General features: G+C 37.9%; 1 protein-coding gene across 4 annotated transcripts; it reads right to left on the reverse strand.

Moving 5' to 3' along the window:
* On the reverse strand, positions 1 to 25,424 carry LOC131685136 (sodium-coupled monocarboxylate transporter 2-like). Of its 4 annotated transcripts, none has more exons than XM_058968606.1 (7): positions 12,287 to 12,406; positions 11,174 to 11,652; positions 1,893 to 2,052; positions 1,470 to 1,810; positions 1,028 to 1,387; positions 309 to 968; positions 1 to 237 (listed from the first exon to the last, which is right to left on the reverse strand). In XM_058968606.1, the coding sequence occupies exons 2-7, from the start codon at positions 11,374 to 11,376 to the stop codon at positions 141 to 143; spliced, it is 1,821 nt and encodes a 606-aa protein (XP_058824589.1). In that variant the 5' UTR covers positions 11,377 to 11,652; positions 12,287 to 12,406; the 3' UTR covers positions 1 to 140. The 4 variants fall into 4 exon arrangements, with proteins under 4 accessions (XP_058824589.1, XP_058824590.1, XP_058824588.1 ...); XM_058968607.1 differs by having other exon boundaries at positions 12,239 to 12,390; XM_058968605.1 differs by having other exon boundaries at positions 12,139 to 12,355.
* Between the last annotated feature and the right edge of the window lie 874 nt (positions 25,425 to 26,298).

Genomic DNA, 26,298 nt, shown 5'->3' on the forward strand with positions numbered 1-26,298 from the left:
TCAGCTGTAGGTATTTAATTGTACTTTTTTCTTCGCGTAAATACAAAAATCCTACGAAGAATCTAGTTACCAAAATTTTGCATCTAAAAAAATACTTGTTTTTACTACAAAAAATCTAATTAATTCTATATTACTAATAGTTACAAAATATGTTCATTTGACTCGTTAAGCTTCCTCCTTTCTTGTTCGTCCGCTGGGTCCAGAATCCAGTTTTTGATCTGAGTTCGCTCCAGCTTCCTGCAACGAATCAGAAACGACGATTAATGACAATATTATCAGTTCAGACATGTAATTATACAAAAACATACTCATCGTCCAGTTTGAGCGTTAGTTCGCTTTGCAGCACATCACCCGGTAGCATCCAATGCGCCACCGGTGAAATCAGTTTAGACTGCATTTTGCTCAAGTCTTGCGAACCCGTCAGGTAACTAACAGGTATTCCGACCAGGAATACCAGAAACGTTCCAACCGTCGAGTACCACACAAATGAAATCTTATAGATCGAAAATCCTGACGCCGTTTCTTCGAGTATACCGAACATGTCAGCTTGAGTAACGTTGAACCCATAGTCTGCGCATCCTTCCACACTCGTCGATTTCGGTGGGTAACTAAGATCACCATTTTTTATAGCAAACTGTGCCCCCGTAATAATCCAGGACACCCCGATCACACTGACAGCTGAACCCCACAGAGCACCGTGTTTGTTGGCCCAGGGCCACAACATTCCGAGACAGAATATGCCCATCACGGCACCCTGCGTGACGCTGGCGATTGTCACGACCATTTGCAGGATGTGCCCAAACTGTTCGACCACTAAACCCATTACGATGCAGTAAAGTCCACTGCACAGGATCAACACTTTCATGGTGAGGTTAGCGGAAGAGTCCGTGTGTTTAAACAACTTGTACGGTCGAATGTAGTCTTCATAGATAATACCTGCGAGTGAGTTCAAATTGGCGGACATCGTGCTGTATGAAAACGTTATGTTAGAAACATTGCTCAGATTGGATTGAATTGACGTACCGACCTTAGACCAGCGCTGAACACACACGAGATGAACACTCCGGGCATCCCCTTCAGATTACCGACCACATCCTGAACGAAGAACGGCAACAGTTTATCAGCCTTCTCTACCAGTTTGACCTTGATTGGATCACAGTCGAAGTACTTCGCAAAAATAACAATCCCTGTGAAGCAGTTCAAACTTGTTATGATGATGAACCCGGCACAGAAAATCCACAAAGCAGCACGAGCATGTCGAATGCTGGGAACGGCTACCATTCGTTGCACACAGCTCTGATTCAGACCCAAATATCCCGTCCATAGGAAGACGTTTCCTAAGCTAGCCGTCCAGAATGTCTGTCGCCTCGTAACATCAAAGGTCATGCTGATAACGAAACGTAAACAAAATCCACAATTAGGTCATTATCGGCTGTTATATTTATATACATAAACGCAATTTTACTTACTCAAACGTGTCGAGCCTATCACCGGAAGCTGCTCGCCTAAACACCTCTTCGAAGCCGCCGACTTTATAGACACCGACTGCCACCACCAGGAAGCAGGAGGCAAACATGATAACCCCTTGTACGACGTCTGTCCAAACAACCGCCTTGATGCCTCCGAGCATGGTGTAGAATATGCAAACACAGCACACGATCCCATTGATCAGGTGAATGTTCGTTCCCGTCACCTGAGCGTAGGCAAGCGATGGGATAAAGATGAAAATCGGCAGGATCAGGTAGATGTTAAGAACGTACGTAAATGTGACGAACTTCTTCACCGATGGACTGAACCGGTCTTCCAGGTACTTGAGGGGTGACGAAATTGAGAGAACAGAAACAGATTACAATGGTAACAAGTAGCAGAAAGAATAGGAATGGGTCAGCTACCTGATAGCAATTTGTTATCTGATTGTTGTAGAACACAGGTACGAAAACGTAATTAATGATTAGCACGATGACAAGCATGGTTGGTGCGATGATCCAGTATTGTGCGCCGTACGAGTACATCTCTGCTGGGACAGACATGATCGATACTCCGGAAAGCTGACTGAGAATTAGAAAAAAAAAAAACAAATAAATACAGTAAGTATGTGAGCCATTTCTTAGATCACTAAGTTTTTCAGAACTATTCAAATGCGATAAATTGTCCTAGTTTCACAAAAATTAGAAAATTGAAATTATCAAAGTTTAGGTTGTATTGTGTGATATGTTTATTTGGTATTTGTTACCATATCATTGCGATGATCGCTAAACCTACTACCTAGTTTCCAAAATAGATCTATATACGTCGAGATGACTCATGTAATACAAAAAACACCAGTACACAGTGGTTCAGAATGAAAATTTAGCAGGAATTTTGACTTTTTGCTAAAACCAAATACAAATTTGTATTTGCATTTGCTAAAATATTTGTATTTGTATTTGCTAAAACTAAATATACAAACTATAAACTTTCTTCGTTTCAAAGTTATAAAACTGGGTACATAAAACAAAAATATTTTTGCACACACCATCCTCTTTACACACACACACCCGTATGATAAAATAAGTTTGCCGAAAGACAATATTGAGCTAATTTAATATTATACGGATCCCTCAGACCCTCTTCCTGAAGCCAAGTGTTTCAACGTCAACACATAGCATCTCAAGTTCGTGGCTGTCGATCCATTGAATGTATGTGCAAATCGTACTAAATATGTAATATACCTTTCTACCATTATATTGAACTTAGCCGGCCATGGAATCATAGTTTGGACAAATGAGAAAGGCACAATTGCACCACTAGATGGATTAAAACAGGATTTTTAAATTTTATTGTGTACACTAATTTTCTCAGTGTATGCATTTCGTAGATTATATTGTTTGTTGTATTCATTCTGCATATTTGACAAATTTTAAGTAAATGATTGTTTCATTGTATTAATTAATTTCATTCAGCATTCTTTTTATTCATCCGAGTTCATTTTATCTATTTTATTCGTTTCATTCTTTGGATTCATTTTCATCAGTTTATTCATTTCAAGCATTTCATTAATGACTTCATTCAAACGATTCTCTTCACTTTTTTTCATTTTTGGCATTTCATTCATTTTTTCCAGGTCATGTAGTTAAATCAGTTTCTTTATTCTTTATTTATTTCAATATTCTGAATAATTTTAAATTACTTAACACTATTTCATTTATTCTATCAATTTTACAGCTTTTTTAATACTATTTAGTTTTTCATTTTGATGATTTAATTCATTTTCCTCTGTTTATCTTTATTTTTTATTCCTTTTGTCAATTCAATTCATTTTGTTTATTTTATTAATTCTCTTTAGTTTATTGATTTTGTTCATTTTATCCATATTATTCATTTTATTTGTATTATTATTTTTAATTTATTTTATTCATTTCACTTATTCTATTCATTTATTCATGTTATTCATTTTCGAATTTTTTAATTAAAATTATCTGGTATAGTGGGAAAAAATCGAATTCTTTTTAGACCGCTTAATTGTTAGTAGTGAACCTTTAAAATAATCTCACGCAATCTCGGTGGCCATGCTGAACTTCTTTTGTTTTAAACAGCCATGCATTCCTCGCGCGTATTTCCTGCAACACACGCAGATTTCATTCTATCGGAAGCAATTTTCGAAAAACTGACGGCGATAAAAGTGTAAACAATAGACTCGTAAATACTTCTACCCAAATTTTCGTTTTTTCCGTGATGCAATTTGATGTAGGACACCCTTTAATGTAGCCTATCGATAAATCACTAAAAACTGAATAATTTTTTTGAAGAAATGTGTGCGATTTTTATAGTAAAATAAGAGATTTTTCGATTTTCATAAAGCCATTTTTCAAAACTCGAACTTTTTTCTATTTTTTTGGTTCATTGAGTAACTACAAGTCTAAGCTTTACAAATATTATTGAATTTTCTGTGTCAGACAATTTTATCAAGAGTTATCGTGTTCACCGAGGCGCTCCTCGACGTGGAAATGGTTGGACGTCTACTCTTGGAACGCTCGTGGCTCTGCGTGACTGAAAATAAGTTTTTTCGTACACAATGAATGTATAGATCTTAACATTACACAAAAGATCCATAATTGCCTTCCTTTCAAAATCATAAAACAAAATAACTTTCGGTTTGAGCACTTTACACCAGCCGATCCCCTTAATGAACTGAACTAATTAATTCATTTTATTATTGTGATTTATATTGATAATTATACTCATTTTATGAGTATGTTAATTTTTTTATCTTTTCGCCTTATTGATTTTATTCAATCGAACTTGTTTTATTGATTTTCTATAAGTAAATTCATTTTATTACTCGCTTTACTCACGCAGAACTCAACATTGTGCTTATCCCCCCACTAGTTGGGTGCCTACTTCGCAGGAGTTCTGCAAACTAATGAATGATCCAACTGTGATACGCGAAAGAAATGTCTCATCTCACTGCTAGGTGGATCAAGACGGGATTTTTTCAAATTGAAAACTTGCTCGTATGAACTCCTAAGGGGTTAGTGTTAGATAGGATTCTACAATTATGCCGTTGGTTCTTTTTCTTCAATCTTAGCTTTACATACATTCTTTTGAATGTATTCGTAATCGAGTAAAAACCTCGAATTTTTTGAAAATTGTGTATGATATTGTCCCCTTAAAGTTAAAGTTTAAATTTAAAAAATTAAAAATGGACTAAAAAATAACATCGTAGCTTATTTTTTATTGCCAAAAGTCCCAAAAAATGTTTTTATTGGTATATTAAATTGATCAAACGTGATGTTGTGTTGAATTTGACCAGACCTGCAACCTTTTTTAAATCACTTGAGAAGTACATTTTTTTATATTTTGTAGCAATGTGTTATTAGTTTATTCTTCAGACAGAGTTTAGAACGCATGTTTTAAAAAAATGTAAGCATTTATATTTATTCTATTTTGCTTAAATTCCTTTAGCGTTATCCTTGAAAGTAAGATTTTAATCGTAAATCTGGCCCATGTATTCAATTTGATAATATAGTTATTACTTGGTTTTAACGACATTTAATTAACTGGAGATTAAAAGGAAAGGGAAAGTTATGAAAATGTAGAGCCATAGTACTCAAGTGAGAGCAAGGATGTGAAGTAAACAGATCGGAAAACTAGAAGTGGCAGCGTCATTAGAACAGGCTTAATACCTTACGGTCTTAACTTTTGTCTTCTGCTGATGGGGGTCGAGCTTAGGCTGCATAATTGCGATTCACTCAAGTCCACCAGCATGTCTCCTGGCAAAGACAGCAGAAGACAAAAGTTAAGCCCGTAAGATATTAAGCCTGTTCTAATGACCCTGCCACTTCTAGTTTTCCGATCTGTATACTTCACATCCTTGCTCTCACTTGAGTGCTATAACTCTGAATTTCCTTTTTTCTCGGGACAACTGTTCTAATCGTTAGAATATTAGATTTACTATTGTAGTTTACCTGGAGAGTACGATCAGTTAGTTAATTTTGTTTATGACAATTAGAAAATTGAAATCGCACGTAAACTATATTAAATCATTTTTTATATCTCACGAAAAATATTTCACAGTTTTAATACGTTACTACGATTATCTTAAGATGTTCATCGCAAAGTTTTTTTTCATTCATCACATTGCGTATTAAAGGAAAAACTTCGGCCACAGCACATCGAACAAGACAGTCTAAAAATCAGAAAACAATTTTTTGATAAACCCAATTTAAGCGTTGAAATTACTTTAACTTAAATTCAATATTGCATGCTAGAGATTTTTCGGTATATTTTCGACAGACGCGAGTGGTGACAGTTTGTAAAAATCGAATTCTGGCAAATGAAAAAATATCTGTTCCTCGCATTACGGGCCGTCGATTCCCGATGCAAGGACAATAAAAGTGCACAGAAAACATCTAGAAACACAGTGTACATTGTAAAAATAGTGCAAAATGGTTTTTCAGAGAAAAAAAATCGATCCGAAAAGTGAAAAAATATGGCAATAAGGAAAAATGACATATTCAAACAATTGGCGTTTCACCAGCGACTAGCGACTACCAGGTGTCGCCCCAAAATTCTTCGTCCGAAAAATAGGTGGCAAACCAGCCGGTCGGTGCTCAGCTAATTTCGTCCGCGTCCCTTGTCACCTATTTTTTTTTTTTTTTATTGGGTGTTTCATCGGCGGTGCTATCTTTGAAAATGAGCCGTCTTGGATATTCAACTGTTTTTTTTACTTTCTTATTTTATTGCAAATGAGTAGAGGTTTTGATTCTTTTATATTCAGGATTGCAGATATTTTGTCGCATGTAAATTTTGGGTGTTCGTTGATGTGATGGCGCTGTAAGGGAACACGTCTCTGCCGGTCGGCCAACTTTTCTTTGGACTGAGCAAACTAATTTCTATGTTTGTTTAGGCTTTGCTTTACCAACGGGGGAACTGATCCACATAGCATTCAATGTGCTTAGGGAAAACACATGGCCTTATTTGAGTGGAATGATGACTTCAATCATGTATAAGGTTTGAGAATTTACAATTCGCGAGAGGGATCGGGGACCGGTTGGCAATTACCTTCAGTTATGTCAGCACGAAGAATAAGCGTTTTGCTGTCATTTTCGTTGGTTAGCTTTCAATTCTATCTCATGCCTCCACGCGAGTCTGTCTATTGATGACATTTGGTCCTTAGACCGGCGACGACTGGGAGCTATCAGGCTTCTACCGATAGTAGCCGAATGAGAGTGTGCGAACAGATCTAGCCGAGAAAATGATACCGTAAAAGTTGTTCGGAAAGCAGCTCCAATAAGACTTTAATTTGACTAGTATCGATGATCGTGGATCAATACGTACTGAAAATTCGCCGCGTCTGTTTTAATGAATCTAATTTCAAGTTCCGTTATTGGTAACAAGCCCGTGCATCAGGTTAACGATCCTCTGTATTTTTCTTCAATGTTCGATATAATCGTACGTATACGTGTATTTCACAAACAATCCGATATTAGAAATAGGAAATACTTTCGTTGATTTATAACATCTAGAGCTATCATAACTCTTTGTATAACGTGTTATCACTCGGTAGTATTCAACCCAATAAATATATCGTCGAGAAGGAATAGTGAAATTTGTCAGAATACTGTCGCAATAAATAGTGATCCGGCCCATTATGCAGATAAGATTGGCTTTTCTAGGCAATATTCCCACGATCGGCTGTGTGGATGTGAAATTGCTTTTGTTTAGAAAACATAGGATACTCTCGGTAGCCGGCTACCCAGATTTTAAAAGAACCAAAAACTAAACAAGATCTTATTTTTCGAGCGAACTTCTTGAAAACCAACTGAACTACTACCTAATAAACTATGCTTTACAGGTCGTATCGCTTGCTTGGAGCGAATCCTAGAACCTATTCCCTTCGAAACCACCAACTCCGCGATACCTATGGAAGAGTCTGATGAACATTCTGTATAAGATTCCTCATTTTATTCAAGCGATCGCCGGGTAAAATCAGCACTGACACGATAGAAACCACGAAAAATTCGTCGCGTGATTGAATATTGTTAAAAAATATAAGCAGTGCTCCTTATAGCCGCTATGCGGAGTTCAAGTTGCTTATTTTGCTAATCGTATTAATACAACAAATGATAAATTTTCCGAATTCTCGGCAGCCGGCTGCCCAGAGCAATTATTACATGATAATGCTATTGGCACACTTACTAACAACTCTCTCCTTCCCGTGATACATGTGGAGATGCAGAGGATTCCTCGGTCTCTAGTAGCAACATGTATCGGACTAACATTCCTTCCTTTCCCAGAAGATCTGCATTCGGACGTGGCCGGCGTCGGTATTGATCAGCATGCAGGGATCAGAATAGATTGTACAATGTGGCTCATCATGTTATTCCCAAGCATGTTGTTCCAATGAACATTTTGCAACCTAATTTGGTTCTGGTCAATAACGGAGTAGCAACTACGGGCGATCTCTTATGCTTATGCTTATGCTTATGCTAATTCAATATTGCATGCTAGAGTTCCAAAGATGCTCGTATTGTTAGTCATCAAAATTGGCATAGACTTCAAAAGCTTCGAAGGATTTTGTAAAATTATCTGCTACCCAAACAATTCATCACATGAAAATGTACTATCAAGTGGTCGGTGTTAATTCAGATTGGACTATGTCGTAAAACAACAAAAAATCGGTTAAAATTAAAAGTAAATTCGGTTAAAATTAAAAAAAAATCACCTCATCAACATGAGAACACAATGTATTTCTAAAGGTATTCATCTACTGAACACATTTGTGGAACATTGTAAATTTGTGAAAATTCGCTGAGAAAAGTTATTAACTAACAATTGAAAAATTCGCTGAGAAAAGTTATTAACTAAAGAAGTAGTATGACTTCAAAACAAATGAATTTTATTATTAATCATGGCAATCCTGTTTGAATAGCTCAATCGTTATACAAGTGTAAACTAGACTTGCCACCCACCGCTTGCGAATGGCTGATGCAGCTATTCAAACAGGGTTGCTTAATACAAACACTTGTTGAAGTCATGCTGCTTCTTTAGTTAATAACTTTTCTCCGCGAATTTTAACAAACATACAATGTTTCACGAATGTGTTCAGTATAAGAATACCTTTAGGAATATATAGTGTTCTCATGAATTGATTGATGAGATGATTTTTTAGGCTCTACCCCATTTGGCATAATGTGATATGGCATAATGCCATTTGGCATAATGTCATATGGCATAATGGTTATTTGGCATAATAGTCAGTTGGCATAAAGGTGACTTGGCATAATGGCTATTTGGCATAATGACAATTTGGCATAAAGACCATTCGGCATAACGCTATTTGGCATAACGCCATTTGGCATAACACCATTTGGCATAACGCCATTTGGCATAATTCTATTTGGTATATTTTTGTATTTGGCAAAGTGAACATTGGATTAACGACAAGCTAGCATCTAAGGATTTCATTCTACTTATGTAAATTTTAAATAGAAATTTTGACAATCTTTCTATTTAAGAACAGCTCATGTTTAAAAGAAGGGAAAATCATCAATGATTTATACCGAACTATCTAGTCTGTACTTATCCTAATTATTGAAAGATAAATGACAAACTTTACTGAAAATTTATCCTTCTTTTAATTATGAGCTGTTCTTTAATGCAAAAGTTTGCAAATTCCTAATTTCATCTTTCCACAATTAATGACATCTTACTCAAAGCAAATTTTACTTTTAAAATCCTTGTGTAAATAAATTCAGTAAACTAAGCATTTGTTCTGGTTCTGTTTCTTTCAATAGTTTATGTGCAAATTAAAACAAAATAAAACTTAATTAAAAAAAATCATCTTTATTGCGAGCCCAGATTTGCTGCTATTGCTTGAAGATAATCAATAGTATCAAAATTTTGTAATTTCGTAACATTTTTGCACAGTTTCGCATCAATTATCTGATCTTTGGTACGACGCTTCTTCTCGGAGGTTAGTGACATATGCGAGATTTGTGAAGCGTTAAATTTTTCCTCTAGTTTCAGTTCTTCGATGATATGCATCAGACCAGCACTGCGACCCACCAGACGACTCCAATGACCATTATCATTACAAAAAGAATTTTTATTTTTGATGCCAGATATCTTTAAGGTGCATGACTTGCCGTCGAGATTTGATGCAAACTAAAAAAAATTGACCAAAATTCAATTTTTTCGATTTTAGCACATTTTTGTCTTTCTCATATAGAAAGGTTATGAAATCACTCTGAAAACCGTCAACCTAATCCTGGTAATTTTTTTGGCTGGCATAAGGTTTCTGGATTTCAACAGGGGCGTAGTTGAGGGTGTACGGAGAGGGGTTACCCCCCATCTATTGCTCACTCCCCTCCCTTTAAAATCCCCTTAAATCACCCCTCAGACCAACACCCCACCCAGCTCCCAACCCTCTTTAAACCACCACCATATCACATAGCATACGAAATTAAGCTGGGGAGTCGTTCGTTTGTGGGATTTTCGCCCTCCTCACACACCCACCCCCGCATGACAAAATGAGATAGCAAGCAGATAACATTGAACTAATGCTGATTAGACTAATTAAGTATGATATTTTTTTTGTTTCAAGTGTTTCACCGTCGACACGTATCCCATCAAGTTCGTGGCTGGCAAGCCATTGTGTATAAGTGTAAAGTGTACTAAGAATGTAATGGACATTTCCACAATTATGTTGAAAATAACCTGCCACCAAGCCGTAGTTTATAGAAATGAGAAAGGCACAATTGAACCGCTAGGTGGGTTAAAACAGGTTTTTTTGTATGTATTAAAATAGTTTTCATTTTTGTTGAAAATCTGCAACGAACGACTTTGTTGGATATATTTCCACCAGTTCAAGCTTAAATGAAAAAAAGAACATCCATCATGCCTTGAACCAGGGAACTCTTCGGCAAACTCATTGATAAGAGCCTTTCCAAATCTGTTAAAATCACTTCTGGATGCAATTCAACGTCGATCTCATCAGCAATTTCAAAAAGCTTAGACAATACTGCTCTATAGAGAGATTCTGATTTGCTTGTCATCGGAGCAAACACCAAAGGGAAGGTGCAGTGCTCCCCTCGATAGTAAAACGCAGACGAAATAAACTAGTCGAATGTATTGTAGACCAGGTTTTTCTTTCCTGGACCGTCAATCACCATTCTCCCTGCACTCATAACGCATAGGCATTCTCCTTATTTGCGCACATTCAATAAATGCTGGGTGCTAATTGGTTATGCCAAATCACCCTTATGCCAAATGACATTATGCCAAATGGCATTATGCCAAATGACCATTATGCCAAATGGCATTATGCCAAATGACCATTATGCTAAATAACCTTTATGCCAAATGACTATTATGCCAAATTGACATTATGCCAAATGGTCATTATGCCAAATAGCATTATGCCAAAGGGCATTATGCCAAATGACATTATGCCAAATGGGATAGAGCCGATTTTTTATGATTTTTTTTTTTAATTTTAGCCGATTTTCCATACAAATTTCCATGTAAACTTTGAAATTTTTGGACAACCGATCGGTACCAAAATTTGCACAATTACTAAGGGTCATAAAAGGAATCAATAGAGCCTGGTGGAGCTAAAAGTCAAAAATTGAACCAGTCTAATGTTCACACAGTTAAAGAAAAATAACATTCTCTAACACCTTTTGCTCACCTGGCGATCAATGATACTGCGATGGGGAATGTTTTCATCTTCCGGCCACCGAGAAGATAATCCTCCGTAGTTTGGTTCTTCTTTCCCTGGAAGAATCCAAAGTAGATACCAATGGCAGCCGAAACACTCAACATCACGACAAACACCGTGTAGTCCTCGGTTGAGAACTGTCCATATGGGTTTTCAGTAATTTGTTTGACCATTTTTACTCAATTTTATTCCTTTCAAAATGTTCTAATTCATAGTATGATTTTCCTAACATACGGTCCTGCCGATCAGTAATGTGTAAACACCACAATCAGTCCAGCGTTATTAAGCATTCTTAACGTTTAGAAATTGTGACACTTTTTTATGGAAAACAAAATCACTTTAACGTTGCTTCATAATAATACAATGATCCAAACACTCCCGATGGACTCGCTTGCAACGACAGCACAAGACTGACGATCACCCGTTAGAATGTGTATACAGGTCCTGTTCTATTATTATAAGAACGAAAAATATACTGAAAAGCTTTTCTGTTACAGTGATACGGTCAGCGATAAGGGAAAGATTCCCTTTGATTTGATGAACCTTCTTCTTTCATTGCATTTCAATGGAACGGTGTAACCACAGATAACAGACGTTTAGAGTAGAATAAAATTCATCCAAAAACCTGTTCAAACTTTCGAATCGATATACATTGGCAATCGACGGTGCACTTTTGGCATCTGCTCAACTGGTGGCTATACTGGAGCGACACCTACAAACATTTGTCTAAAAAGCTTCAATAGAAATAGCAGTTTCAGGTGTTTATATACAATTAGAATACGAAAATGTCTGTTATCTATGGTGTAACCATTGCATTTTTGTTTGCGAAATTTTACAAAATTTGCGAAATTTGTTCGTTTTTTATGTTCAAAGAATATGCCAGACGTAAAGCCATTAAATCTGATCGGGTACTTCCGGAAAACTCGGTAATGCACCTGGAGGTAAGCATCGAGCTTTATTTGATTAGAATACTCAGGATGTTTATTATCTGTAACTATAATCTTTTCCGTAATGAAACATATCTACAACGTTTACAATTTCAAACACAAATTGAATCACTTCAAATAAAAATATTTTTGCCACTTTTGAAACAGATCCGCCAAAACACAGCAAGATCCGGTATTTTATGCTTGTAAATCGGTAAGATATCAATCGTGGACTAAAATCAAACAGAACCAACTATTCGTTGATTCTCCTTGGAGCTGAAGCACTAGTAATGAAACAAACCCTAAACCAAGTTACATCAAGGGCCCAACAGTTTGGTATATCGAATTTCCTGAAGGCTACGAACTTTACCAGGTACCCGCCAGTATTCTGCGGTTCCCGATCAGAATGGGAGCAATGCACTATACTCGCTACACCTTGGTGTTCCTGGTAGGTAATTGGTAATTTGAAACGATGATGGTTGAATTTAATTTCAATTATTGTGTTTTAGAGAATCGTGACGAATTGTGACAAATCCTTCCTGAGAGGCATGGTCGCATGTTGTGTGGTTAGCAGGTACAACAAAAGCTGTCCGACAACAATCAACAAGAGATATCATCTTGAAACTCAGGAAAATGTGTCTGATAGGTGGACACTTATTTACTACGTTATAGTAGTTGCATGTACAAACTAAACCAACAGAAATAACCGCAAGTTATTTAAGCCATCAAAACAAGTTCAGCACAGATTACTGCACTGCACGCGCTCTTTGCATTGGATTTCCAGTTTGCCGGTTTGATCCTATTTAAGATTTGCGATGTTCACTACAGACGATGTCATACACACTAGCACCTTCGTCGCAATTATTTGTCGCAACATCCGTGCACCATTGTGTGTCACACACTTCGTGCGACTTTAGCTATCTGAAAACGCCGAAAAAAATGTAGGTAATTTTTCCCAATTGGTAATTCTTTTCTTTCGTATTGCTTATCATCCGACGAATATAAAGCATTCAAATGAGCTTGATGATTTGTTGAAAAAATGGTGTATTGTTTGAGTGTTTAAGCCAAAATGACATGCAAATAACGTTGGGTTTTAGCTTTTAACCGAATCGATACGGCACGTTACGTTGTCTTGGCGGTACCTATTCATTGTTTTATAAACTAAAGAAAAATCAACCTAGGGGATTAAACTTTTGAATTCTTATAAATGTGAAAACTAATTTTTGGCAATCTTAAAATTAGGATTACAATTCTATATTCGAGACGAATTATTTGAACTGCATTAAGACACTCTTAGCATTAGATTTATAGATTTGCTTGCAGAAGTAGACTTTTAGACGATCTGGTGGTAGGGTTCTTATGCGGGCCAGTAACACATCGAGTTGAGCGAATGATGTTCATGTTTTAATACCTGTGCTCCCAACCATCTAAGTTGGAAGGGTAGCCCAGGGCACTTCTGAAAATGAGAGAAAAATAATAGAAGGAAAATTCAAATCGGGATATTAATGGCTTATACGAGGGGCATACAGGGGGCGACCAGAAACAGTAGCGGGACTGCATATTGGTGTAGCAGGATGTTGTGCTGGACTCAATGTGTCTCTAGGCCTAAGAACCTTAGGCCCTAAAGCAACCTTGACAAGGCGTATCTTCATCACGTTAAATACACACTTAGCCCGAATCTCTTCTCGTGGTCCTTTTGGCGTTAGGAAGTTCAGTGACTGTCCGTAAGTGAAGAAGTGCTAGCATTCGTCTGCTTAGCTGAAAACAAGGTTCGATTTCAGTAGGTCTCATCAGCAAACAGATGCATAAAGACGGTTTCACACCAATTTTCTCCTTAGGGAGTAATATAGCACCTACCAAGCTGGCTATCGCCTCCCATCCGGTAAGTGCAAGACGATAAGGAGCGCAGCGTTCACGGTGACTGTACCCATTGGAGTATTGGTTGCAAGAGAAATTGGGGATAAGTGGTCATGAAGTTACAGAGAGAATAATTGTTGAACAGATTAAATCCTTAAGCAAAATAAATAAAATAATATACGGAAGATCGCGGTTTACCAGGATACCCTGAACTGGAACATTGGGTGGTCTTCCTCGCACCCGAAAGGAACCCTTTAACTGAAACCGTTCGTCACAATACTCGGGGTGATGATCAAACAACGTGTTCTTTGTTTCCATAGCTGTCACCAGAGACTGCGTATAGTGGTTGGACATAAACCGGGATAAAACACGAATTATATTCCGAACCACATCCAACCTCCTGAACTAAGGCTTGTTTGCCGCAGACCAAAACAGAAACACACGTATTCTAACACCGACAATATGGTATGGTCTGGTTTCCAGGCTGAAGTTGTGTCGGCTCACTTTTTCTAGATAAAAAACGATATTCATCTGAAGAGCCCAAGTAGATAATTTGTCTAAGATATCTAGCAATTGTATAAGCAGATCGACAATTTTGAATCCTGTAACAGAGACCACTCCGTCATCCGTATGTTTCCTTAGCGTGCAGGAATTTACAAGACATTTGTCAATTTCATTCCCATAAAAGTATTAGAGTAGGAGGCTATGACATGTGCCCTGGGGAAGACCTATGCAACTGGATATTGATGTTGTTTAATCACCATACGAAAAACACATGTGCTTCTCAGACAATAAATTTAGCAAAAAGTTATTCAAATTTGGCGCATGGTCAAGTTGGTACAGCATATCGAACATTGATCGAAACCGAATCAAAAGTTTCTTAAATATCCAAGAAAACTGATACCAATGCTCTTTGCTAGCATAGGCCACTTGAATTTCTGTAAAGAGCAAAGCCCAATTGTCAAGACGCAAAAGGCTCTTTTTTTGATTTGATATAATTATCAAGACGGAGCAGGATCATTTTTTCAAACAACTTTCGGATACTGAACAACATTTTAATCGGCCGATACGAGTTGTGATCGGAGGTTAAAATACGCGAAGTCTTAGCACCCTTTGTCCTACCACGGGATGCGAAACCGAATTTGGGCACACGCGTCCGGTACTTGATACGTCAGAGCTTGAATCGCGGCGTCTAGGATCAAGCCAGCCAAAACGCTGTACTATTCTTGAAACTAAAAACAATGTTCTAGTATACCTTCCTTTTTTTAGATATCACGGATGCATAACTCGTCCTCTCGATTTTTCATGCGAGGTCATGTGAATTATCGTTGATTAATGTAGCTCTGTTATCATCGTGAATCCTAGCACGTTCGGTATCCCACCGACACTTTAGTAGATTTTAGCATTTCGGACTTTTGCGTTTTAAGTTACCATTTACCGTTCTAAAGGTATGACAAATACCTAACTTTTCGCCAAAGAAAGTATATTGATTCAGTTTGAAATAAAAAAAGCCATGAGTAATTTTATAAGAAAAGTTTTTGGTAAAAAACTACGTGTCCCCGATTGTGGACCACCTAGTAAAATCCATAAAGCGGAGGGTAAAAGTTTCAGCCAGAAAAAAACACTTTTTTAGAACTTTGCGTGAAGCAAATTAATTCATCAAAACTTTTGTACATTATAGTGTATCATTTCAGTAACATACTGTAATTTTTCTTAGCAAAAATATCGACATACAACTCGGTGACGAAGTTTTCTTTGTAGAACGTCTCTGGAAAAACATGATTTGCGGTGTTACCTGCCATTCCAAAACTACTTAACCGATTTTCATCAAACTTTGCATACACATTCTATGTTAAAAATGCCTAACCTCTACGTTGAATTTTTGAGACAAAAATTCAATTAAAGGGGTTTCTTACTGATTTTAAATAAAAATTAATGAAAAATTATCTCAAAAACTCAACGTAGGGGTTAGGTATTTTTACATATAATGTGCATGCAAAGTTTGACTATACTATAATGTACAAAAGTTTTGATCGATTCGCTTCACGCAAGGTTCTGAAAAAATTTACAAAAAAAGTGTTTTTTTTTCACGCTGAAACCCTTACTTGACGCTGTGCAAAGCTTCACAAACACGCATGTCAAAAATGGTGACCAACCCACAGCCGGAGCTGGTCCAAATACTTCCCAACTACATGGTTGTACGATGGTATTTAGAAGTACCCAAACTGATAGCTTTTGATATATAATGTCTTCAGCAAACTTTTTAATACTTTTTAGCATTTGTTTTATTTGTGAATTTAGGATGGTTTTTCTTTTTTCATAAAACGTTTATTTGACACGGCATTTGCAAAAGCTTTTTTACGCCGGGGTTTTTTTACATAACATGTTACAAAGGTTCTTAAGACTATCACGTTATAAAAAAAATTCACTTTCTAATCCTAACACTGAGGATAATCATCATTTTGAATGTTGTTAATTATACTCTATTTTCTTGAATTTCATTGTAAACCTATTGATAGTTTTTCTGTAATCTTTGTTTATTTTTTTTCTTTAATTATATCATTTTATCTAACTTAACTAACTGCGAAGAAATCTAAATTGCTTGTGGGTAGCAAGGGAAAAAAACTAGAAACATTGTGGGGATAATTATATTTGAATATTTATTGTTTTCAGGAAATGATAAATATGGCTTATGTATGTAAGATCTCGTAAAGCGAGGATATCACGAACAGGTACATAGGGTGGTTTTCTTCTGGCTCGTAAGGAGTCTATTAATTGGGATCTGGCTTCACGATATTCAGTGCAAGACCAAACAACATGTTCAATGTCTTCGTAACCCTCTCCGCAAGCACATTGATTATCTTCTGCGATCCCAATACGGCGGAGATGCGTATTCAACGTATAATGGTTGGACATGAGTCTAGACATCACACGAATGAAGTTATGACTTACATCCAACCCTTTGAACCATGCCTTCGTTGATACTTTAGGGATAATTGAGTGCAACCACCGTCCCAGATCTCCATTGTCCCATGATGTTTGCCAACTAGTAAGCGTCCTCTGACGAGAAGCGCTATAAAATTCATTGAAGGCAATAGGTCTTTCATAGATGTCACCGTCCAGCGCCCCTATTTTGGCTAAATTATCCGCTCTCTCATTACCCGGTATGGAGCAAAGAGCGGGAATCCACACTAAGGTAATTTGATAAGATTTATTTGTTAATTTAGTTAAGTATTCTCGTATCTTCTTCAAAAAGAAGCGTGATTATCAAGCTTTAATGAGCGTAGTGCCTTAATTGTGCTGAGGCTATCTGTGAGGATGAAATAATGGCTCGGAAGTAAAGTATCAATGATTTCCAGACTATAGTGAACTGCTGCTAGTTCGGCTGTATAAACGGAGGCAGGTTCTGCAAGCTTGAAAGAGATCGAGGTGTTATTGTTGAAAATACCGAAGCCAGTGGCCTCATTGATTCGTGACCCATCAGCGTAGAACATTTTATGGCAGTCAATGTGTTGGTATTTACTTATAAATATTTTAGGGATCTCTAGAGAGCGCTGGTGATCCGGGATTCCACGAATTTCCTCTTGCATGGACGTGTCGAAAAATAAAGTGGACTCGGGAGTATCTAGTATATTAACACATGTCAGAACATAACTAGAAGGCGTTATTTCTTGTGACATGTGATTGAAGTACACTGAATCTGGTTTGGGATTGAAGCTCGACAAGTCTTTCGAAATTTTCAATTACAAGTGGATTCATAACCTCACATCGTATAAGTAAACGAGAGGAGAGATCCCAGAATCGATCTTTTAAGGGAAGAACTCCCGCTAGAACTTCAAGACTCATCGTATGTGTCGATTGCATGGAACCTAAGGCGATTCGTAAACAACGATACTGTATTCGTTCCAATTTAATAATGTGAGTGTTTGCAGCTGAACGGAAACAGAAGCACCCATATTCCATTACTGAAAGTATCGTTGTTTGATACAATCTTATCACGTCACTTGGATGAGCACCCCACCAAGATCCGGTTATTGTTCGGAGAAAATTTGTCCTTTGTTGACACTTCTTTATCAGATACCTAATGTGGCCTTCCCATGTATCTTTAGAATCGAACCAAATTCCGAGATATTTAAAGGTCATGACTTGGGCTATCGTTCTACCAACCAACTGAAGCTGAAGCTGAGCTGGATCACGCTTCCTTGAAAAAACAACCAACTCTGTTTTCTCCGTAGAGAATTCGATGCCTAGCTTCAAAGCCCAACTTGATAAATTATCCAAACTATCTTGCAGTGGTTGTTGTAAATTTATGGCTTTTGGTCCTGTAACAGAAACCACGCTATCATCTGCAAGTTGCCTTAGAGTGCATGGGCTGATAATACAATTATCAATGTCATTCACGTAAAAATTGTAGAGAAGGGGGCTTAAACAAGAACCTTGTGGGAGGCCCATGTAACTTATTCTGAATGTTGCCAAATCGCCATATGAAAAATGCATGTGCTTTTCTGACAATAAGTTGTATAAATAATTATTTAATATTGGTGAAAGACCACATTGATGTAGTTTCTCTAAGAGAACATCAATGGAAACAGAGTCGAATGCTCCTTTTATGTCTAAGAACACAGAACCCATTTGTTCTTTTTTTGCGTAAGCTAGTTGGATTTCTGATGAAAGTAGCGCCAGACAATCATTCGTTCCCTTTCCCCTCCGAAAACCAAACTGGGTATCTGATAGCCTTTTCGCCTGAACCCAATTGTCGAGACGTCGTAGGATAATTTTTTCCAACAATTTCCTGATGCAGGATAGCATTGCAATCGGTCGATACGAGTTATGGTCGGAGGTTGGTTTTCCCGGTTTTGGAATGGCGATAACTCTCACTTGTCTCCAGTCGTGCGGGACTATGTTCTGCTCAAGAAGCTTATTGAATAAATTCAACAAGCGTCTTTTTGCTAGGTCAGGCAGATTCTTCACCAAGTTGAATTTAATTCTGTCTGGACCCGGAGCATTATTGTTGCATGAGAGAAGTGCAATTGAAAATTCCATCATTGTCAATGGCGAATCTATGGAATCGTTACTTGTGGGAGCATCGCGAATGATTTTCTGCGCAGGAGCAGAATCTGGACAAACTTTCTTGGCAAAATTAAATATCCAGCGATTCGAAAAATCTTCGCTTTCATCAGTTACGTTTCGATTCCTTATTCTTCTGGCTGTGTTTCAAAGAGTACTCATTGATGTTTCTCTTGACAAGCCATCAACGAAACGTCTCCAATAACTAGACTTTTTGGCACGACGGAGACTGTCAAATTTGTTTTGTAAAATCGAATAATTTTCAAAGTTTGCACGTGTACACCCTTTCCGTTTCATAATTTTTTTGTAAGCAACTTGTTTAGCTTCATATGCATCCGAGCACTCTTTGTCCCACCAGGGATTAGGAGGCCGGCTGTTCATTATAATGCCAGGATTGCATTTCGTTTGGGTTTGTTCTGCTGCTTCAATAATCAAACCCGCTAGAAATTCATATTCTTCGGTAGGTGGTAGCTCTTCCGTCGAAACAAGAGAAGTGGAAATTAAAGATTGGTATTTTTTCCAATCAATATTTCGTGTCAAGTCATAAGGGACATTGATTGAATTCGTGAGGCCTAATTTACTGTTAATTGAAATAACGACTGGCAAATGATCGCTACCGTGAGGATCAGGTACAACCTTCCACGTGCAATCTAACCGAAGTGATGTCGAGCATAGAGATAGATCTAATGCACTTGGTCGTGCGGGTGGTCTGGGAATGCGTGTTGCTTCGCCTGTATTTAAAACTGTCATATTGAGCTCGTCACAAACATTGTATATCAAAGAGGATCGATTATCATTGAAGAGGGAACCCCACAATACTCCGTGCGAGTTGAAGTCTCCCAGTATCAGCCGCGGAGCAGCCATGGATTCCACTACCTCAAAAATCTGACGTTGTCCAATTTGAGCTTTGGGAGGTATATATATAGAAGCGATAGACATTCGTTTGGACAGCTACAGCCTCAATGCCCGCAAACAAGGTGATGTTAATTCTATAGAAAGAATAGCAGTTTTTAATTCCTAGAAGCACTCCTCCATATGGGGTGTCTCGGTCTAGGCGAATAATGTTGAAATCATTCAAGTTGAAATTAATGTTTGAGGTAAGCCATGTTTCACATAAAGCAAAAGCATCGCATTTCAAATTATGCAGCAAAATTTTTAAGGAGTCAATTTTAGGTATGATACTTCTGCAATTCCACTGTAAAACAGTGATGTAATCTTTCATTGGAGGAGGTGAATTACCCATTGAAAGATACAATCGCTGCAAGGATGGGCCATTGAGCAATCAGCTGCTCTAAAAATGTTCTAATTGTTGGGAGGAACGCTGAAAGTATACTTTTTAGTGGTTCAGAAATATTGAATGCTTTGAAAATTCAATCAACAATTTCAGAAAATTTAAATAAACCTCGTTGAGGCTCGGAGGAAGTTGAAGTTTTATTATTTCCAGTAATGGTGTTCTGTTTGGATTGTACATTACCAAAACCGGGAGGGACTAGCTTCGGTATTGCATCGGAATTCTTTAGCTTTGGCCGCAATTTATTTGTTGGAGGAGAAATTTTAAGGCCCTTGCTTGGCAGTTTGGGAAAAGAGGATTGTTTTCTTTTCCTGGATCCTCTAGGTAAAACAAATGATGTACCTTCGGATGCTTCGTCAGAGTCAGACTCTTTCGGCAATAGAATAGCGTATCTGTTTTCTGGGACCGTGGGTTCAGGAGTAGCATTTTTCAGTATTTCTGCATAAGAGCGCTTAGATCTCTCCTTCAAGGATCGTTGCATGTATCCTCTTGATGAGGCCCCCCACATTTGCCACACCGTACCTTATTGGAACAGTAAGTGGCTGTGTGGCCAAGCTGTTTACAATTGAGGCAATTCATCACACGAGGGATGAAAAGGCGAACGGGGAGACGAATTTTATTAATAAGAACATGGCTAGGCAAAGCAGACCCAGCGAAAGTTACACGAAATGAATAGGATGGTCGGTAAACTTTTTTCTCTTCTTCATGTGATACTAAGTACAATTGCTTACAATCGAGTATTTTTACCTTATTAAGCAGGGCGTTCTTGAAACAACCAACACGCTGCTTAAGTATATCCTCGGCAGTGAGGCTGGGTTCGGAGATGACTCCATCGCATTCTATATCGCGCGAAAGTATATAAACTTTATATTCACGCGTGAAGAGTTCGCAGGCTACTATCTCGTTAGCTTGTCTAATGTTATCAATGCTAATTCGAAGTTTGCCTTTATTTACTTTCACGATCTCTGTTACAGCAGAAAATCGTGAAGTCAGATCCCGTGCAATTTGCACAAGGTTTAATGGCTTTCCTTTCCGCCTGAAGAAAACCTGCCAAGGTCCAGAAGACCCTTGGGGGTAGAATTTTATTCTAAGGGGAGTTGAGGGGGGGGGGATCAGAAGAATTTTGTTCTTGTGAAATGGAGGATTCCATCTCACTATCCTCCATCTCGCCTACCATACACAGTAAGTAAATTAAATACTAACACTAGCAAAATTATATTAAAATCTACCTGTCCTTCGAAGAGTTGCAGATTCACGCTGTCTCCCTCTGTCACGCTCGGGTTGAACACAGCGCAACCACCACTACCAAGATGGAGCCGCTGTTTACCTGTGGGTCCAGGGGTATTTCCTTGCTACGCAGCGTGGCTAGGTACACAAATACACAAAAGCTCGTTTCTGCACTAGCACAGATGAATAAGTGATGATGAAGCGAGACGCTTCACCAACAAGATGCAGCTCTGTCTCACTTAGCGCCGACTGTATGCAGCGTAACCACTACCACCACCAAGGTGGGGCCGCCGCTTACCTGTGGGTCCAGAGGTATTCCCCTACTACGCAGCATGGCTAGGTACACAAATACTCAAAATCCCGTATCTGCACTAATACGGATAAATGAATGATGATGAAGCGAGCCGCTTCACCAACCAGATGCAGCTCTGTCTCACTCCGTCGCAAGCGCCGGTTGTATGCAGCGCAACCACTACTACCACCAAGGTGGGGCGCCGCTTACCTGAGACTTCGTTGCCTTCGCACCAACACTCGCTTATCGCGTGGTACCACCACCAAATGACCGCTCTCGCAGCCAACAATCCTGCCTGTCTCCGCACCAACACGGCATCAAATACTGACACGGTACACAAACTTCTAGCCTATTCACGGCTTGTACAGCCTTAGTTGCTACAACCAATCAGCAAACACAACCTTTCAAGGCGAAGGCTAAAACTGTTATGAATTTAGGATGGTCCTTGTGATTAAGGTGTTTCAAAATTGTGGAAGTGTGAAATAAACTTACGAATGTTCACCAACGTTGTAAAGCAATCAAATTTAAGCAACTGTGATGTATGAACAAATTGTTCATTTCTTTTTTTATATAAATTATAGCGGTTTTAACCTTAGGGTCATCCAATTAGAAGAATCACTTTAGAAAAATCTCTAACGCTATGTGTGGCGTTGGGAATTGAACCCAGGTGAACTGTGCACAAGGCAATCGATTTACCAACTATGCCATGGTCATTTCTATTGATTCATGTGTTATGATTTTTTATAATTTATAAGATCGTGGTGACGCTTCCAAAATCAGTTTTCTCGCATTATCTTTTTATGTACGGTTATTTATCGGAAATGCAAAAATGCAATACGCTTGAAACTTTAGGAATTTATAATGAAATAATCAAGCTTTTTTGGGTGGAAATCGTCATCATACTATGTATTTATATCAAACCTAAATATCTCCAAGTATTTTAAAAGAATTCTTAAGTTGTCAATTCCATATAGAAGATCACAGTTTTATTCAATATTGTTAATTGTTCGTTTGGCGGTTTATTTTGACACATCTGTTATGTTCCATCATGATTTATTGTTTAAAAGAATCGATCAGATTTTTGTTAAGTAATTTTTTTGGTTTGTTTATTAAGCTCAGAGATACAAATTACAGTTTTAGAACAACTCTGTAAGCAACCTTATGTCCGTAGTGTAGAAGGAAAGTTATCCTGCAGGTTTGGCACGTAGAGACGACTAACACGATTTTATAATTTTGATTTCATCAGAAACAAACGGTTTTCATAATGTTTCATTATCGATAGGATATAGGACTATAGCTCCCCGATCAGAATGAAATAACAGGATTATAACAGAACACAATTTTTGTAACCTATTGTGTTATAAATTAGGTCTCGTTAGTAGTTAAAATAACAGAAATTTATAACAAGTAGCAATGCGAGATATAGTTTTGAAATATTTCTGTTATGTGTTTCTGATCGGGTCTCGTCTCGCTTATTGCAAAAATGGATTGGATTTTTAGCTACCGTTTTCTGTCATTTTATTAACGTGCAAAGGTTTTAACAAATCTGAAAATTATGAATTTGATTTTTCAAAGTATTTTCTAGAATTGTTATAATATCATTACAGGCTTCTTTTCTATTCCCAGCCCACGCAGTGTACGTTACCGCGATGGCTCCCGAACATAATCTGCCAAAAAGCGTTTAGGCAACTGACCCCTTATTGCTTATGACCAGGCAGAATTCATCAGCTATTAGAAAGGCAAATGCGTTACATGCAGTAAGTCCCACACAAGATCTACTACCATATCGTTTCACGGCGCATGATGAGAGTGCGAGGGGTTATATCATCGTTCGCCAACGGAGCCTCCGATGATCATTTGTATCCAGTTTCGCGCAGCCAAGATGAGCGGGAAGGTAGTAAAACAACCGGCTACACCATGCCAATCATGAAACGATAGCGATATGTTGTATAGAAGCGCATCTCCAATGCTTTGGTTTTTGTTTACCATTCAACGGCGGGAGCTTGAATAATAAAACTCCAAAATTGCATCTCAATACGTTTGAGGGTTACCATTCATATTAAACCTACTAACAAAAAAATATCCAGCAGTGTTCGAAAACATTGCACCTATTATAGTTGAGAATGTTCCGAATTCACACCACCCAACGGTCAGCAACATTCACTAAAAGAGAAAGGATACTTTGGGCATTTTCCATCGAAACGATGGGTATATTGATAAACCATTTAAGCCGAACAGGTCATCTTCATAACTTGAAAATGAAAGGGCTTAACTCTTTTAGCGGCGAATCGGTCCGAAATCAACATTTTTGTGTTTCGCTTATTTATTTCATTGCATGACAAAGATCACTTCGTTGTAATAACAATGGCTATCGGAATGATTACTCAAATAAAAACTGGCACGGTGACGACCTATCGTACTCTTCATTAGTCAGGTTTTTGTTTTACCCAACGTTAATTTGTGTTTATCGGTACATGCTGACGACATTTACATGGGAGATTAAAACCGTATTGTTTGTAAATATTAAATGCGAATTCGTTAAGATAGCGGGTGACCTTTAATAATGATTATAACTACGAATCACAACCATAATATTTTTTGTTACTGTTTCAACAAAAGAGATGGACCCGAAAGGGTTAATATATGTTCGCAGATCATCATGAAAGAAGCATATTATGTCTTCTCCAAGGTATTCATTTGTATCATTTCTTAATGAAACCGACAGTAACGAGGGTAGCTGACGAGATTATTAAAGGATAATGAAACACAACCTTCAAAGCATTTACCTTTCGATGTTTTTAGGTTCATTCACGGTGTTGTCATAATTATTATAATAGGATCATAAAAACCATGCATTTTAGCTTTTTCTCGATGAAGCTGGCGTTGTAGGTGCACACCAAAAATACTGGAGTATAAACGATATGAAAAAATATGGGTGCAAGTGTAAACATACATTGTTTGAATTGATGTGATAATGATTGCCAAGTAGTACTCCTCTCAATTATTTGCACACGCTACTGTGCGAGTGACAATCTTATCACAACCTTCTTTTAATACATTGTATTAAAATTTACTCGAAGATCATTGTTTTATTGGCATTTTTTGTCGCTTTGAAACAGATTATTTTTTGCATTTTTAATTCGGTATAACTTGCACAATCATAGAGAAAAGCCAACTCTACCAGCGTGTTTGGTAACGCACTGACACTTGCAAACCATTTAACCCCTGACTACGACAGAAGTAATTACAACGACGAAGATGCCGTCACATTTTCACACTCCCAGTTTTCTCGCTCTAATAAGCATAACAGCGAAAAACTGTCGTCACGCTGCACCCACTTATATGTCACATTAACTTACTTAAACTAAACCTTACATAAGCTCTAGAGTGTAATTACATAGTTTTGTTTCACCTTTCTGTCCCATATCTCACCGCCATCGGTTTTTCGTTGTTCGAGATGAAGCCAACCGCATGATGGGCTTCGTTATTAGCCGAGCTGGGACACTTAAACAAAGCCCTCTCTTTTTTTTACGACCACTACGCTAACTAAGCCCCGTTGTTGCTAGAAGTTGCCAACCGTACGGTTGCAAGTACTGACTAAGGTCCCACGGCAGCAAATAACAGCAACTTGAAAAACGAGACTGACTTCAACGACTGCAATTTATAGACATCACGAAGCGCTAATAACAATAATCACGTGAGAAGAAAGTCCACCTCCTATCCGGTAGGTGGTCGGCGGTTTGGAACTGTGTCGTCCGAATTACTTCACCAATTCGTAGGTTGCTCAGCGGGGGAAATCATCTGCTGTCTGACGATACATACCGAGTATATAGGGCAACTATGACGCTGCTCTCATAGGTCAATCTCTGGTCGTATGTCCGATCTACAGCCAGAAAGGTTACGGTAGTCGGTAGGATCGTAGCACTACCCCTGCAATTGTCCTGCGTACAGAGAGAATCGACTGCAAAGTCTGTCGAAATAGAAGATCAAGTTCCACAACGAAATGAAGTCTAAATGCTTTGCTTTGATATTTGCATTTTCATCGTTAGGTGGTACTGTGTGCATCAGTTTATCACTGCAAACTAAAATAAGGAAGATTTATTATTTCATTATCTACAAGTTTGTCGAAGACTGCAAATCAATCCGACTTTCTTCGAAAAAGTTATTAAGCTTTTAATGAAGTGATGCCTGAGTCAGTTTTGCATTGGACCTAGCAGCTCATGGTGGTGAATCAGTAATTTGATGCCCACGAACATTATTTTTTTCCGAAAAAAATTGTTGAGTGTAATAGAATAATATGTTGGAAAGAGTTTTAGTACGTAGAGTAGAATAGCGTCAAATGGATGTGGGGGTATAATAGGTATAGGGCATTATCTTTGCTATGTTATTGCAGAAGTCGTAACTTTGTACTTCATGCTGTCAGTTTGTACTTCAT

Source organism: Topomyia yanbarensis, chromosome 2 (assembly GCF_030247195.1).
Source record: "Topomyia yanbarensis strain Yona2022 chromosome 2, ASM3024719v1, whole genome shotgun sequence".
Classification (NCBI taxonomy): domain Eukaryota; kingdom Metazoa; phylum Arthropoda; class Insecta; order Diptera; family Culicidae; genus Topomyia; species Topomyia yanbarensis.